This window comes from Trachypithecus francoisi, unplaced genomic scaffold, assembly GCF_009764315.1.
Source record: "Trachypithecus francoisi isolate TF-2019V2 unplaced genomic scaffold, Tfra_2.0 Lachesis_group9, whole genome shotgun sequence".
NCBI lineage: Eukaryota > Metazoa > Chordata > Mammalia > Primates > Cercopithecidae > Trachypithecus > Trachypithecus francoisi.
The window spans coordinates 38,306,110-38,323,229 of record NW_022681474.1 but is presented as its reverse complement, the minus strand read 5'-3'; the positions used below and the strand labels follow the sequence as shown (position 1 = coordinate 38,323,229).

Here is a 17,120-nt window from a genome sequence, read left to right as displayed (position 1 = left end):
TTTCAAAATACAAATAAATATTTGTCTAAACCTGTGGTGGTAAAGGAGGTGTTAACATTGGTAAGTGCTAGAAGTCACTCACACTTAGAAACCATTATCCAACCACAGTAAATGATAAAAGACAGAGAAGAAAGATAGGATATTTATAATTTAGGATATTTATGAAACATTTCTCTTTCTCTTTTATTTCCCACCCCTTCTTGAAAATCACCATCATTACCTGAGCAGCATCAATCTTCTTAGCAATGCTCTGCTTTGAGTTGGTCATGGCTTCCAGCTTGCGAGCTGCATTTTCCACTTTTGCTGTGAGCACATCAAGACCCTGAGATACCTGCTGAGCTTTCTGCATGGCCACCGGTGAGGATCCTTGTCCTCTGCTCAAAACAGACACATGCTGTCATTGTACACCCTCAAATACTTAATGACAGAATATTCCCAATAGCACAGTACATGTGGTTTTCGTGAACATGCTTGGCTTTTTCCTTTTCCCCAGTAAATCTGGGACAGCACAAGAAAACAGACATAAACAAAGCAAGATGCCCAAATCACGTACTTTTTATTCTAAAAATGTACATTAGCTTCATGGAACTGCATAACCACTTTGAAGACCAGGCCAGCAAATTTCGATAATGATTCTCCTCTTGGTAGTGATTACATAATCAAATCTAAACTTGAGTGGGAAAATGTGCCGGTGATCTTATTGCTAAGGAGGGCTTTGTTACCATAGTAACGTGTGCTTCTGAAATAAATAGTCCATTAAATTGTCTTCTTATGGGCAAGTATACATTGAAAATATTTCAGGAGGCAGCATGCATAGTGTTAATGAAAGTGTACCATAGTGGGAACAAGCAGATCTGTGTTCAAATCTTGATTCTTGGTACCTGTGGAACCTTGTTTATGATGTTTAACCTCCCTGGGTTTCCGTTTTCTAACTTATATAATGAAGGTAAAATATAATGAAGGTGGGTAATACATTTTCCCCACTTATCTTATGGAGTGGCTTCAAGCATCAAAATAATATACTTGAAAACACTGGCAATAAAGCTATACAAATATACAACCTACTAATATTACTGAATTATCATCATTTTTATAATGAACCTAATGATAATCTTAAACGCCTACCTTCCACTCCTAGGCAATCCATAAATATATAAATATCAAAACTAGCTAATACTGAGCACATGTTGATAGGAAACCACTGTTTCCCATCAAGTTCTTAAAGAACTGATTTCACTATTTTCCTCTCTCAGAAATGATATGCTATTCCTACCAAAAATGATATGAGTTCATGGAAACTTGTTTCTCTATTTACTTTCCCTATTTCTTTGTTTTGCCCTCATTTTACAATTCGGATTGTTTTAATCCAAGCAGCCTGGTAATCCCAATGATAGGGACAGTAACTTTACCATTTGGTAGAATGGCATGGCTGATTATCCTAATCAGAACTTCTAATTTTAGGATAAACTCCAAAATACCTTTGCTTCCCTTCATAATAGTATTGATCTGTCATTCATCTATCTAGCCTCTGTGGGTTTTTTCTTTGAGACGGAGTCTCACTGTTGCCCAGGCTGGAATGAAGTGGCGCGATCTTGGGAGGCAGTGGTTGCAATGAGCCAAGACGGCAATTCTCTTACCTCAGCCTCCCAAGCAGTTCAAGTAATTCTTCTGCCTCGGCCTCCCGAGTAGCTGAGATTACAGGCATGTGCCACCATACCTGGCTAATTCTTGTATTTTTAGTAGAGACGGGGTTTCACAATGCTGGCCAAGTTGGTCTCAAACTCCCGACTTCAAGAGATCCACCTGCTTCAGCCTCCCAAAGTGCTGGGATTACAGGTGTGAGCCACTGTGCCCAGTCTATCTAGCCTCTTTTTAAAATTCTTCTGTTTTTTATCTATACCAAAACTTGAGGTAATGAATTCATTCATTTACTGCTGGGTATATAAAAGGTATATATACACCTTTTCCTTGAAGTTGAGGCCTTCCTTTTATGTGGCAGAAGAGGGAAGACTTTTAGGAAACATAGTCTTTAGGATTTAATTTGCTTTTTTTCTTCAAATCTACTACTTTATGATGAGAGATCTTTTTGGTAAAAGAGTCCAACTGTATATTACAAAGTAATAACTTCTCTGAGGCTGGAAATTCAGAAATTCTTTTTTTTAAAAAAAAGAGTCCAATTGTGAAAAAGTAAAACTATTTATGGGCTACACAGTTTTTTCATTCAAAATAGAAGGTTTTTATTGAGTCCCATGGGGGTAAAAATATATACTAGTAACGTAGATACCTGTGTGACTTAACAGAATATCAAGAAGAAATTCTTACTGTATTTCAGCCACTAAAATATTAAATAGCTGGGTACACTTAAGAAAGGACTACAGGGAGATAACTTTCTAATCTTTCACCAGGAAAGAATACTGCAGGCTCCACTGTGAAGCAGGCCCATAGTTACCGTTCACTGTTCTAGCCTTTTCTATTTACAGATTAACGGTGGAACCCCTACAATAGCTACCTCATTCTCTTACTCATACTCATCTTTCTCTACACACATACAACTGTGTATTTGAGAATTCCAAGTGAAAACTGGTGACCACACTGGGAAAAGGCTGCAGACAAAAGACGCAAAAGTGAGAAATCAGAAGAGCCAAGAATCCTGTCAAACAGCACTGGCATTTCTCTGAATGAGAACAAAACTTCTTTTTGTCTTTTTGCTAAGTTCTTGCCATGCTCATGACAGAGGAGACTGCTTCTCAGCAGGAGAAAAGATTCACTGAATTCAATGAGATCACATTTATTTAAGCTGTTTCTTTCCCCTTCAACATAGAGACTCAACCTGAAATTCCTGGAGCTTCCAGGGCTACAGGGAATCCATGAACCTCTAGAAATTATACGTAACATTGCATGGGCATGTTTATATGCATCTTTTTAGGTTAAGGATGAATGTTTTCATCAGATGATAGAAGTGATCTTGGTCCAAAAAAGGTTAGGAACCGCTCCTTTAAGATCTGCATTCTTGGCCAGGCACAGTGGCTCACACCCGTAATCCCAGCACTTTGGGAGGCCGCAGCAGGTGGATCACCTGAGGTCAGGAGTTCAAGACCAGCCTGACCAACATAGTGAAACCATGTCTCTATTAAAATACAAAAATTAGCCAGGCATGGTAGCACATGCCTGTAATCCCAGGTACTCAGGAGGCTGAGGCAGGAGAATCACTTGAACCCAGGAGGCGGAAGTTGCAGTGAGCTGATATCATGCCATTGCACTCCAGCCTGGGCAACAAGAGCGAAACTCTATCTCAAAGAAATAAAATAAAATAAAATAAAAATAAATAAGATCTGCACTTATGCCTATTGCACTAATATTGGAGACCAGGTATAACAGTGCACTGCATGTAGAGGAGTGTTTCTGGGCCCTGTTTGTATGCAGACCCTGTGTATCCCAATTATCTCATGATGTTTCGTGAGTGTCTCATCCTATTCCAAGTTTTCATAATGTCCATACCATAAAATTCTATAAAAATGAGGATCTTTTAGAACTTCATTATCACTATGGATGAGTTCATTTGTATAAATTCCAAACAAATTTATATTATATTGAGTTTTCACAATAGCAAACTATGTGTATTTAGTTTATGGGGAGAAAAGCTCTAAAGGCCAAGGCTTTAGGAGGGTAAAAGGACGGTAAATAATTATGAAACCAAATAAATAATCATGAAAAGGAAACTCAAAAAAGCCCAGAAATTACCAACTTAGAGGATAACCGAGTTAAATGATGTTTTTATGAGGTGAAATAATTCCAGTGTTTTCACTCTATGTTTCTTTCTCCCCACCCTTCGTAAATTGTATTTACCCAAGCCAGACTTCACCACTGCCCCTTATTTTTCATAAGCCTATGGCTAGAAAATTAAAAACTAGCTTTGTGTTTCAGTTTCAATTATGGAACAAGTTTAAACTTTGTTATTAGGCATTTGTATATTTTAAAAGCTCAAGCCAGGAGTGGTGGCTCACGCCTTTAATTTCAACACTTTGGGAGGATCACTTGAGGCCAGGAGTTTGAGACCACAAAACATAGCAAGACCTTATCTCTACAAAATATTTAAAAACTAGCCAAGCATAGTGGCATATGCCTATAGTTCTATCTACTCAGGAGGCTGAAGAAGGAATATTGCTTCAGCCCAGGAGTTCAAAGTTACAGTGAACTATGATCATACCACTGCACTTCAGCCTGGGTGACAGAGCAAGACCATGTCATTAAAAATAAAAAATTTGGCTGGGCATGGTGGCTCACACCTATAATCTCAGCACTTTGGGAGGCCGAGGCGGGCAGATCACCTAAAGCCAGAAGTTCAAGACCAGCCTGACCAAAATGGAGAAACCCCGTCTCTACTAAAAATGCAAACTTAGTCGGGCATGGTGGCGCATTCCTGAAATCCCAGCTACTCAGGAGGCTGAGGCAGGAGAATCGCTGGAACCCAGGAGGCGAAGGTTGCAGTGAGCCAAGATCGCACCATTGCACTCCAGCCTGGGCAACAAGAGCGAAACTCTTATCTCAAAAAAATAAAAAATAAAAATAAAAAGTTTGGCAGGTCATGGTGGCTCATGCCTATAATCCCAACACTTTTGGAAGCCAAGGCAGGTGGATCACCGGAGAATTTCAGGCCATCCTGGCCAACACGGTAAAACCCTGTCTCTACTAAAATTACAAAAAATTAGCCGGGTGTGGCAGCACATGCCTGTAATCCCAGCTACTTGGGAGGTTAAGGCAGGAGAATTGCTTGAGCCTGGGAGGCAGGGGTTGCAGTGAGCTGAGATCGTACCACTGCACGCCAGCCTGGGTGACAGAGTGAGACTCCATCTCAAAATAAATAAATAAATAAATGAATAATTTAAAACATGTTTTAAATAAAGTCAGGCCAGGCATGCTGGCTCACACCTATAATCCCAGCACTTTGGGAGGCCGAGGCAGGCGGATCACTTGAGATCAGGGGTTCGAGACCAGCCTGGCCAAGATGGTGAAACCCCGTCTCTACTAAAAATACAAAAATTAGCTGGGCGTGCTGGTGGGCACCTGTAATCCCAGCTACTCGGGAGGCTGAGGCAGCGTACTACTTGAACCATGGAGTCACAGGTTGCAGTGACCCAAGATCCTGCCACTGCACTCCAAACCGAAGATAGAGTGAGACTGTCTCAAACAAACAAACAAACAAAATTATCCGGGTGTGATGGCGGGCGCCTATAATCTCAGCTACCCGGGAGGCTGAGGCAGGAGAATCTCTTGAACCCAGGAGGTGGAGGTTGCGGTGAGCCAAGATCACACCACCACACTCCAGTCTGGGTGTCAGTGAGACTCCGTCTCAAAAAATAATAAATAAATAAATAAATAAATAAATAAAGTCAGCAAAGGGAGAGATCACCTCCATCTTGAAAGAATTTAATAGACTATATTATGTCTGTTATTTACTAGCCAAAGAAATAACTCAAAACTGGCAGAGGCTTGTTTTCTGAATTACCCTGTTAGGAGTGAGTTACCCACTACTGCTCTGTAAGGACAGAGGAACTTTACCTGGCACGGAGGTCAGCCACTTGATCAGTCATCTGCCCTAGCATTTTGCAGGTTCCCAGAATCTCCCTGCGTTCTTTGCCTGCACAGAGTTCACCAACTTTTCCAGCTTCATCTAAGATCTGTCTGATGGCCTGCTCACCAGCATCCCCTAAAATAAACAGATATTCAATATCTACACTGTTGACACATTCATTATTTAGAGAGGATACTTTACAAGTCATTTTATTCACCAAGGAATAGATGATTTTAAACAAGAGGAGTGAATAGAAGGCAACATATCTGATAGCTAACAGCCAAGCAGTGCCCTTAAACCACAGGGTGAGGTTTCAACTACAGACACTGCGAAAAAAGATACTTGGAACCATATCTATTTGGAGATACTAAGTAGCTTGTGGTAAGAATATGGACGATGAAAACAGACTCTAACAATTTAATAGTATTTAGCACCTCCAACCTCCTTTAGGTTTTTCACATTCATTCAAATATTAATCTGAAACAGAATAAATATTATATTAGAAAATCAATAAAGCCTAGTTCAATAACCTATTTGGGTCTTATCTTTATACAGTCAACTTCACTTTCCAATTCTCATTGGCATCATGATTTGATCTGCTTAATTAAGTAGTCTATTGAGATAAATGGAAGTCTGCTCAATGGGAACTGGAAGAGAAGAATTTTTATTGAAAATAATTACCTTTTGGATTCAGGGAAGGGGAGGACCAATAATTTTGCAAAGAATGCCCAGCTCAGTGTGACTTACTCCTCCATGATTAGAGATGATCAAATCTATTTCCTTCATCCTTTTAAGGCCTACTACTTGTTTCAGTTACTCAAAACTATCAGATAATGGGGTATTCCCCATAATGTTACAGTAGTTCTCTCAGATGATGAGATTATGGGAGAATTTCTTTCTTTCTTTCATTTGCTTGGTTTTTAGCTTATCATTGTATCTATCAGAAAAGCAGAACTAGAGGGGTACCTGGGAAGGCACTAGGGTCATGGAGCCAACCTTTGGCCTGGTTCAGTTTGGAGTCTATGGAGGCCAATGCTCTCTTCATGGCTTCAGTGTCCTTTTGGAAAGAAATCCCACAATTACTTTATTTGCAAAAGTTGAGATACCATGATACAAAGTAAGACAGAGAAGAAGTTACAGCATTAACATACATAGCTAAGGCAGTCAGTCCTACAAAGGCCTTAAAAATATTGTCACCACACCACAATTCTCATTTCTGTCAAAATGCAGCATCTTGCATGCAAATCTTCAGTTAATTCTACTCTGTTGCTAAACAGAGTAGAATTGGGTTCCCTATTGCTAAAACTGTGAAAACTGGTAAAATTGCTCAAGCCAGAATATGTTTAATGTCTTCAGCAGGAAAAAGCCCTGTTGTCACATGCCTCATTATCAGCCTTTCCACTAGTCAACATTCATCTACTGCAGCCTTGCCAAAGCCCTTCCCACTTCAGGGAAGCCTCATTAGTATGTGGTGCCACAAATCACAGTTCTTTTACATCTTGTTTTGAAATGCACACGCTGGATGATGTTTCACTATATTCAATTAACCTGAAAAACTTGGAATTACTGGTTGGAAGAAACAATTGAAAATGTTAATCTAGCAATTTAATTTTAATTCTACAAATAAACCCCTCAAAGTAATATAATTTAGAAGTGTTTTCTGACCTTCCCTGCTATTCTTCATTCTTAGTTCCCTTACCATCCCTCACCTGGAAGAAGATGCAGGATAGAAAAATGGGTCTCAGCTTATTGTTTACAACCAGGATTCATGAGGACTATCAGGAAACTAGCATAAAATCTCCCAGGATACACCAGGAGAAGCTGAAACAACAGACTAATCACTTTAAATATATATAAGTATTTCAGTAAATGTTTTAAAATACATAAAAACACAGAGAACAATATAACACCAGCCATCTCTTAAGTCTCTATTTAGCATCTTTGAAGACCATCTATCTTCCTTTTTGCTGTAGGAAACTGACTCTTACAGAGTTAAGCGATCAAAGCACAAAGTTAACCTCTAAAATTCTAGACCATGTTCTAGCTTCAGTTTCCAATCCTGCACAAGTGGGGTTCTTAAAGGTGTTGCACCACTAGTTTTCCACACGGGGGCACCAGGAGCACCGCCACTTCCAATTCAAAAAAGACCCAGCACTATCACAAATAAGCATTGGCAGCACCCATAGTTAGGCTCAAGGTCCACAACTGTTCCAAAGCAGCTATTCAAAAGATAGATCTCTCAACTGTAGGAATCCCTCCTTCCCCTTCTGAACAGACACAGATTATTCTCCTGTTGAATCCTTAGCTATCGGAGGCTCTAAATAGCAAATTCTCAGCTATAGCAATGAAAAAGAAGTGAACTAAATTACCGACAAAATTGAAAATAAAATATTTTTATTATCAAGTTATATGTAACTATGGTAGCTGTCAATAAAAGGCACAGTCATAAGAAGATTCATTTCAAAATCTACTTGTAATTAGAAGAAGATACGTGGTATTTTTTAAGTGCTTTGATTCTCAAATGGCTTGAATATCAGCAAATCTCTCCTATCGTGTCTTACATTAATTTGTGCAGAAAACCTTGCCTTCAAAATTAATGCAAAGGTCAGCTTTAGCTTAATTCCAAATTAGCAAGACCTGAATCAATAACTTTTTAAAAGAATCTGAGGCCAGGCAACTCCTAACCTCAGAGAACTGGGTAGCCTTCAGGATCTAACACAGGTTATCTAGGTTTTCTTTTAATCACAAACTCTTACTTAGGAAGTGTGTGCACATCCTGGAGAATAATTGTGTCAGTGTAAAAATATTTCACTTAAAACCCGTTAAACCATTTTCCTAACACACTTTTATTTTCAGTGAGAAAAGCAATAGGTATTTATTACATTTCAAAAATCTAAATTCAAAGGGAAACGAAGGTCAGAAATTTTTATGTCTACTCTAGCATTAAAGGCTACTAGTTTAGAAACTAAATTCAACTGACATGCATTGAATGTAATATGCCTTCCCTGCATGTTAGGTTCTGTTTTAGCTACTTTCCCCCTCCTTACCTCATTGAATCTCAAATTTAAATGTCATTTAAATAATACTACAAATTAAGAAACAGGAACTCACTCCTACAAACCTAATTTGATCTCAGGTTTGTTGACTCCAAACCTCATTGCTTATCAAATGAAACAAGATTTTTTTTTTCTTTTACCAAGGAGAGTTGCTAAAGATTCTACTAATCTCCTACAATACTCAGCAAATCTCTGCCTTGTCGGTTTTGACTTTGGTTAATACTGCAGAGAAAATAAGCTCCAGAAATCAAATGCATAATCTACACTAACAAAAATGACTGCTTTTATTCTCCAATGCCCAAAAATGATTTGAAACACAATTGAAAAAAGTGGTTTTTGTCTATTCAGCATCCTCAAAAATCTTTTCTTTTTTTCTCCTTAATAAAGCTCTAATGGCCAGTACTGCAAGGAAAGAATGTAATTCTCAGGAAGTGAGTAATTTACTGCTCAGTGGGAGGTGTGACACCATCAAGAAGTTAAAATTAAGAGATGTTCATTTTCCCCTAAAAGAAACCAATAGCCAATTTTGAATGAAGCTGCATTTAATAACTGGGACTTTCAATAAGTTACCAAAGTTTTTAACAGCATTAATTTTAGATAATTTTGGAGATTTAAAACAATAACTGAAAGAGCCATCTTAAATTCTTGATGGAACACAGTAGGTTATAAGTAATCATTTTATTTGAGTCATATCTAGTAAAAACAAATGTGTTTAAGGTAATTTTTTTCCTCCTAAGACTTTCACATATATTTCTTTTGAAAGGCAGTCTTTATGATAGAATTGACAGAATTCTGTCATAAGCATGTAAGTATACAAACAATGAATATGACATAAACAAATTCGCTGGACAACTAGGACAGAAGTCAATTTGGGGATATATTTATAAAGGGTGAAAATAATCATAACCCTTGTGGTCAGCCATGCTATGTATCACAAAGCATTTTGCTAAACCTTGTCATGTAGGTCTGTAAGTATCCACAGTATAATTCAGATATGAAATAGAGGAGAGAAAAACTGCACCTTCATTTGAGTATTCTTCTCTATAAAAACTCAACTTTGGGAAAAAGAAAAGTCTCTACCAATTTCTTATCTGTTTTTGCTTTTTCAGGGAGGTTGTGGGTGTTGAAAGAGTGAAGTCTAAAGAGACCAGGTCTAGTCATGTGGCTTCGGGGACAGCTGGCCTGAATCTATCTGGCTACTCCCCCCCCATGTTATTCTCCTTCTTACCATAAAATTCTTATGAATTTATGTTTTAACTGAAAAAAATACAGTGCCTTGGCACTCTTCCCTACATACCAAAAGATGGAACGACAACCTAAACCATTTGTACATGCTTTCCTAGGAACTGAAACACTGCTAAAATTAAATAGATTTAGGCCTCAGAACACCTGTGAATAATAATGACCTCCTTCTATGAACAGTCAAGAGGAACTTCAGTTAAAAAAGTGAAGTCCTGCAATCCTAAGCTCTTGAAAATTTTAAATATGGGGAATAAGGATGCCTCTCCGTGACTGCCCACCATACTCTCCCTTCTCCCTCCACTAACACCTCCCTTCCCACTCCATCCCCTTTCTGACCTCATTTCCACCCACAAGTCAATGTTTTAAACCAGATGTTTCTGGTTTAAGATGTTTCTGGAAAGTATAGGTTGTGCAGTAGAACAAAATCTTACAAACTACATTTAAACAAAAGAAAGCTGTCTGGTCCTGAGACTTCATGCAAGTTACCTTCTCTGGGTCTCAATTCCTCATCTCTAAGAATACCTTCCCGGCTCTAAAAATCTATGCTGCCTATGACTGCACGATCAGATGTACCAACCAAAGATAACTGAGATCAGAAGGGAAACATCAATTTATTGGGATTTTCTCCTCATGGGAGCAGGGAGATAAAATATCATAAATGCCTGAATTAACAATTTATCTCAAGCTCTTAGAGATATTTCATTCTACTAGCTGCTAAAAACAAAACACTAGAACACTTGCTCATAGAAAGCCCACAAATGACCTTTTTATTTTTTATTTATTTATTTTTTTTAACAAATCAACTCTTAAATCCCAATGGTCTGCAAGTAAGGGGTAGTATTACGCGATCACAAGTTCTAACCAACATTTCCTGCCTTTGTTAAGTTTGGCATTTTTATTTTTATTTTTTTAACAAATCAACTCTTAAATCCCAATGGTCTGCAAGTAAGGGGTAGTATTATGCAATCACAAGTTCTGACCAACATTTCCTGCCTTTGTTAAGTTTGGTAATCTTCTGTATAAGGGATCTGAATCAGTCACTACTTTTACCCACCACCAGCCCAGGACCACAGTGGCGAGAAACCCACCACATAAACTAATTCTGAATAACAGAATTTAATGATTCAAGGTGCAAAGCTGCAGGAGTGCCTATGTAGGGTTCAAAGTCTTAGCAGAGAAAATTTTTTTTAAATTTTTTATCTCACTTCCTCTTAATTCTCAGCATGCATCAAGATACAAGTAATATAAATACCAAAAAAATTAAATGTAGAGCACTAAATTTACAAAGGGTAGAATTAGAATTGTGTTTAACTCAAATTCTTTTAATAAATAATGTATTCTCAGAAAAAAATGCTAATTTGATTTTTAATGATCACTATAAAATGATTGTTGATTTAAGAAAAGGAAACTTTTTACTTTTAAAATAAGTGAAGTGTTTAAAGTCAAAGTTACTTTTAAATTTGTAAATGTGCAATTTGAATATAGGTATAAAAGGTAAAATAATCAGTTAATTGCATTGCCTCTTTAAAATCTTAACTTATTCGGCAAGAAGCACTTTTACCAAGAATTTTTTCCACTTACTTTCTTCCCCCACTTTTCTAGAGGAATCATCACTTTCCAGAAGAATACTGCACCAATGGGGAGGCATGAAACAAGTATGGTAAGACAAAGTTAATTATTTATTGGTAGGTGCGAGAAGAGTTGAAAGACACTGTATGCATTAAACAGAATGGGAACCCAGCAGTCACAGTCAGACAGAAGGTCTGATTAATTCACTGCTTACAGTGGAGCAATGAAAGATGCATAATGCTACAAAACTGAAAAAGAGTCAAAATCCTAATTACCAATTTCTATTTTCAGGGTAAAATTTTTTTCTATTTTTTTCTATTTTTTTTTTTTTTTCTGAGACGGAGTCTCGCTCTGTCACCCAGGCTGGAGTGCAGTGGCTGGATCTCAGCTCACTGCAAGCTCTGCCTCCCGGGTTTACGCCATTCTCCTGCCTCAGCCTCCCGAGTAGCTGGGACTATAGGCGCCCGCCACCTCGCCCGGCTAGTTTTTTGTATTTTTTTAGTAGAGACGGGGTTTCACCATGTTAGCCAGGATGGTCTCGATCTCCTGACCTCGTGATCCGCCCGTCTCGGCCTCCCAAAGTGCTGGGATTACAGGCTTGAGCCACCGCGCCCGGCCAATTTTTTTCTATTTTTGTAACCAATAGAAATGATTACTTTTAGAGGGTGAGGAAAGGTAGAGTGGATGGGAACCAGGTTAGGAGGAAGACTTATCAAGTACATCTTTTTGCAGCACTTTGATTTTTGAACCACATAAATGTATAACAAAAGCAAAATTAGGTTAAAAATAAACCTCTTTTTTTTATTCTGATGTCATTAGGTTAAAAAATAAGCATCTCTTGCTCATTCTGATGGTCAGTAGATTAAAAAATAAACATCTCTTGTTCATTCTGATGTCATCATGTACTTGAGTTGAGCTAATTTAATTTACCTTCTTTCATTTCAGATGAAGTTAGTTTTGTAGCATCCTAACAAATTGGTTTTCCTCAGCATAAAACTGGGACCAGCTACAAGACTGTGCACGGTGAGTACCGGGTCTATTTCCCTTGTATCCCCAAGTGCCTAATCCTGGCCCTGAAAAACTCAACTGCCTACATTTTTTTAATGAAAGAAGCAGCTCTTGATGGTACTTGCACAAAATAAAGCTCAATAACATTTATTCACTAAATGATGGATAGCTTTTCCCTTCTGAAAATAGAGAAACATTAACGTTAAAATGCCTGTTCCTCCTTATTTCTCAGTTGCTAGAAGCAAAAGAAAGAAAATAAGCAAAGAGCTTGTGTTAGGGGAACATGAGGTCATGGACAACTACAGCTAATTCAGTTTGGACAGCAGAACATGCAGTGAGCCATGGAATGAAGTTAGGAAGACCTTTAGATACACTTCACTTCTGTTTTCCTTTGGATTTTGAAGGCTAGGATCATTATGAAGGACAGGTGCCTCATCTAAGCTCTCTAGCCTACCCTTTTTCATTATGGCTCAAAACCTCAACGATGCATCTCCAAAAGCAAAATTTCAGAGCCCGCAAGGAAAACTGGTGGGAGAGGCAGATACAGAGATAGCATCGCTGGAAGTCTCCTTTCCCAACAGCAGGGTCCACAGGTAACTCAGGGGTCACCCCGCCACCTGGGGAATCCTGCTCCTCAAATGAAGACCAGGCCAAAAAAGATCCCAGGAGCCTACTCAAAGAAATGAAAGCACCCACCAAATATAGGCAGCCTATAGCCCATAGTAATGTCTTTCCTTTAGCTTTCCCCAAAGAAATCACTCAATATGAGCCAGAGTCAGTCTCCCTAGCACTGCCTAGAGTCCCATATTAAATCACATTCTGACGCACATTCAAGCACAGTGTTACACACAGAATAAGGCACGGCACACGGCACAAGAAAACCTCACAGACATGCTTTTTCTCTTTTTAAGCGAAAAAGAAACTAGAGGGCAAGAGAAAGCTTACCTTCTAAACGTGAGAAAAAGAATAAAACAAAAGAACAAAAAAAGATGCATAAAGAAGTCATAACAGGGAAGTGAAAGTTGTCAACTATGCAAAAGCAAAATTAAATAAAATATCAGAGTTAAAATGATTTTACCACATAGATTTAAAATACAGTCTTAGAGTCTATTCAAGAACTTCATATCAATGAGAAAATGTCTCTGTGAATAAATCCATAGTTAAAATAAGTTTATTTTTTCTATATAATTAAATTAGCTTTCTGGGCAACAAGAGAGAGGGCTGGTGATTTCAGGCCCCAGCTTTTACATTACCTTATAGAGGTCCTGGAGAACCTACTGCTCTACTGAGCACCCAATGGAAGTCATACTACAACATCCCTTCTTTAGTTGACTACCAGCCTTCTGGGTGGCCCTGGAGACACTGGGGTCACACATGGGAAAGCTAGATCTTTGGGACAGTGTGTTCCCCCCACTGCCTACATCTTGGGCTCCTACAAGGAAAGTATAAACCTAAGTATCTCTGTTCCCCTAGACTTGAAAGCTTGGTTGACAGTCATTAAACAGGGAGCAGCAGACCAGAGCAGCAGCAGCAACACAAAACCACTGCTGACGAGCTCTAGAAGGAATCTGCTAGCCCCTCTGGGGTCCTAAAAGAGATTCCCGACAAAGGGTGAAGGGATCTCTCAAACTAACTGACCAATGTGAAGACTAATAAAATTAAACCTTCCTTGGGGAAAATGGAATGATCAAGGGACATATTTAGAAATGCCAAGAGTTTCCTCTGTAGATTTCTCTGGATCGAAGATTGGTTAAAGAACAATTTTCCATAAAGTTCAGAATTACTGACATATCTATACCTTACTTAGTCAGCTGGGAACAACCACCCATATACAAGGCAGAGCTCCCATCCACAGGAATATACTCTTCCACCAGTCCAACCAGTGAGACTCCAGCCTGATGGAAAAGTTATAAATCTCAGCCTTAAACCAGTATTTATCCCACATGCCTATTTACTTGTTCTATCTTAGAACAAAGGAAATTAGCAAAGATAGCAAGTAACCTATGAAACAAAAATGAAGAAGAAATTACTTTCACAATTTCTGAGTACTCTTATGCTACAAAAATTACCAGATAAAGTATGAGACGGGTGCCAATCAAAACCCACAGTGGGGTAGAGTTAGGGATTTTGCTTATTTCTCCACTAAGAACACTTACCTTGCTGGCCCAGGCATCTTCATCCCAAGAGGTGAGTTGTAACACACGAATTATCTCATTAATTTCAGCACTCATTTTTTCTACAGTAAAATTGCGATTTTTTAAAGCTTCCTCTATGCCTTGGTTTTTTGAGTTTTTAGTTGTTACGAAAATCTTCATAGCTGTAAAAATAAAAGATCAGAATCTAGGCTTGGAATTTAATCTTGTTGTGTAACAATATTCACAAAAGATGTTCTACACTTTGGATGTTTTGGGCTTTTAAGGTCCTAAAGTGAATATACAAAACACACACTACAAGTCTGACAATAAAGTTCCAACATTAGCAACCTTTATTGTAAAAATAAAAAAGAAAAAGAAAACTCAAGGTACAAAGACACCATTACAACATGATTAAGTAACTAATTTAACCTGCATATGCTGATGACCTGCAATCACAAAATATCTAATATCCTTCTAAATCAGTTATCATCCTGGTCCTCACCCTGGCTCCATCCACTACAAATCTAATGGGACAATATGAAAACTGTTAGTAATACTCTGAATGGCATATCCTGCTGCCCCTGATCCCAGCAAAAGATCCCAAAATGTCAAGTTTATCATCCAAGATTTTTCTCAACATGTAGCTTGGACTTGCTAACCCCCAAACATAAAAAAGAAAAAAATAATGTCTGGGCGTGGTGGCTCACACCTGTAATCCCACCCCTTTTGGCGTGATCTCAGCTCACTGCAACCTCCGCCTCCTGGGTTCGAACAATTCCCCTGCCTCAATCTCCTGAGTAGCTGGGATTATAGGCGTCCACCACCATTCCTGGCTAATTTTTGTTTTGTTTTGTTTTGTTTTTAGTAGAGACGGGTTTTGCCATGCTGGCCAGGCTGGTCTTGAACTCCTGACCTCAGGTGATCCACCCGCCTCAGCCTCCCAAAGTGCTGGGATTACAGGAGTGAGCCACCGCACCTGGCCTCCTGAACTCTTACACTCATGTCCTTTTTTAGCTACCACCTGAAACACCAAAGCAGGTAGTTGGAAGTCACAATGACATGAGTCACCAGATTTTTATAATAAAATTGCCTTCTGAGAATTAACTAATTAACCCACAACTTGACTAAGATAATTCATATAAACCATGAGATGTCTGGCATATACTAGACACTCAATAAGTGCAACTCCCTTTTGCTAGTCGAGACAGCAGCTACCATGTTTGCATTTCAGGGTGCTGCCCAGTGGGAAGGTGGTCCCAGCTGGTGACTAAAGAACTGATCTACTCATGATGTAAAGAACAGTTAAATATCTTTTAGGAAAAACTGTATTAATACACACTAAAAAGGGCTCTGAGTTCATGTCTTTATCATATGGCGCTCTATAATATCCATTCCAGCTCCTAATTATTTTTCTATAACACAAATAAAGGTGTGAAAATTTTATATCCCAGACTAGAGTTTATAGAGGAGAGTCCACCTCCCAGGAAAGGGGCTTGTTAGAGCTTTAAGAGAACAGAATTAGGCCACAGGAAGGCAATTTCAAACAAAGAACAGGAGAAGGACAGTGTTAGAGAAGAAGACTGGTTCTCAGCCAATCAGCTACAGCCATCATGTGATAACCAATCAATCAGGCCTCATTTTTACCTAGGCTGAAGGATATGCAGTGAAGCCACAAAAGAAAATGAATCTCATGCCAGGAGCCATAGCTCACGCCTGTAATCCCAGCACTTTGGGAGGCCGAGGCAGGCAGATCACGAGGTCAAGAGATCAAGACCATCCTGGCCAACATGGTGAAACCCCGTCTCTACTGAAAATACAAAAATTAGCTAGGTGTGGCAGTGCACACCTGTATCCCAGCTACTAGGGAGGCTGAGGCAGCAGAATCACTTGAACACAGGAGGCAGAGGTTGCAGTGAGCTGAGATAGCACCTCTGCACTCCAGCCTGGCGACAGAGTGAGACTTCGTCTCAATAAATAAATAAATAAATGAATAAAAGAAAATGAACCTCAGAGTTTAGAACACGCTAACATTTTTTTCCCCGTATAAAATAATGTACAGGCAGGAAGTACCTGAAATGAGAACTGGCAGCAACTCTTTCACGGTGTTCATTGAGTTCACCAACATCACTCGGTGCTCCTGGTGAGTCAGCTCCTGCTGTCTCTCATCAATCATCTTGGCCATCTTAGTCATTCCTGGGGCACAAAGAAGAAACTGTGCAGGGTGAGTAGTGAAACAATCCAGGGTCTGGCTTTCCCAGCCAGACCACTCTAAATCCATTATGAAATACTATGAAAATTCAAACCGATTGCTCACTTATTTAAACAACAGACACCATCACTGAACTCTAATATTTATGCAACATTACTCTTTTCAATGAAAGTAATGTATGAAATGTAAACCCTAAATGTGATAAACATTTTCACATTTTGATATAAATACGTTCACAAATATTAAACATCTAAATGAATAAATATATATTTATTAAAAAGAAATTCACAGGTAAGGGAAAAAACGTTTTTCCAGGCTTCTATGCATAC

General features: G+C 38.8%; 1 protein-coding gene across 2 annotated transcripts in view; it reads right to left on the bottom strand.

Annotated features, from left to right (window-relative positions):
• The window catches only part of VCL (vinculin), a 125,027-nt gene that overhangs the window by 30,574 nt on the left and 77,333 nt on the right, over positions 1-17,120 (bottom strand). For both annotated transcript variants that reach the window (XM_033209668.1, XM_033209669.1), the window contains exons 5-9: positions 16,653-16,775; positions 14,604-14,764; positions 6,539-6,629; positions 5,560-5,707; positions 221-374 (exon numbers count right to left, since the gene is read on the bottom strand). In XM_033209668.1, coding sequence (XP_033065559.1) covers positions 221-374; positions 5,560-5,707; positions 6,539-6,629; positions 14,604-14,764; positions 16,653-16,775 — 677 coding nt within the window. The remainder of the gene's footprint in view (positions 1-220; positions 375-5,559; positions 5,708-6,538; positions 6,630-14,603; positions 14,765-16,652; positions 16,776-17,120) is intronic.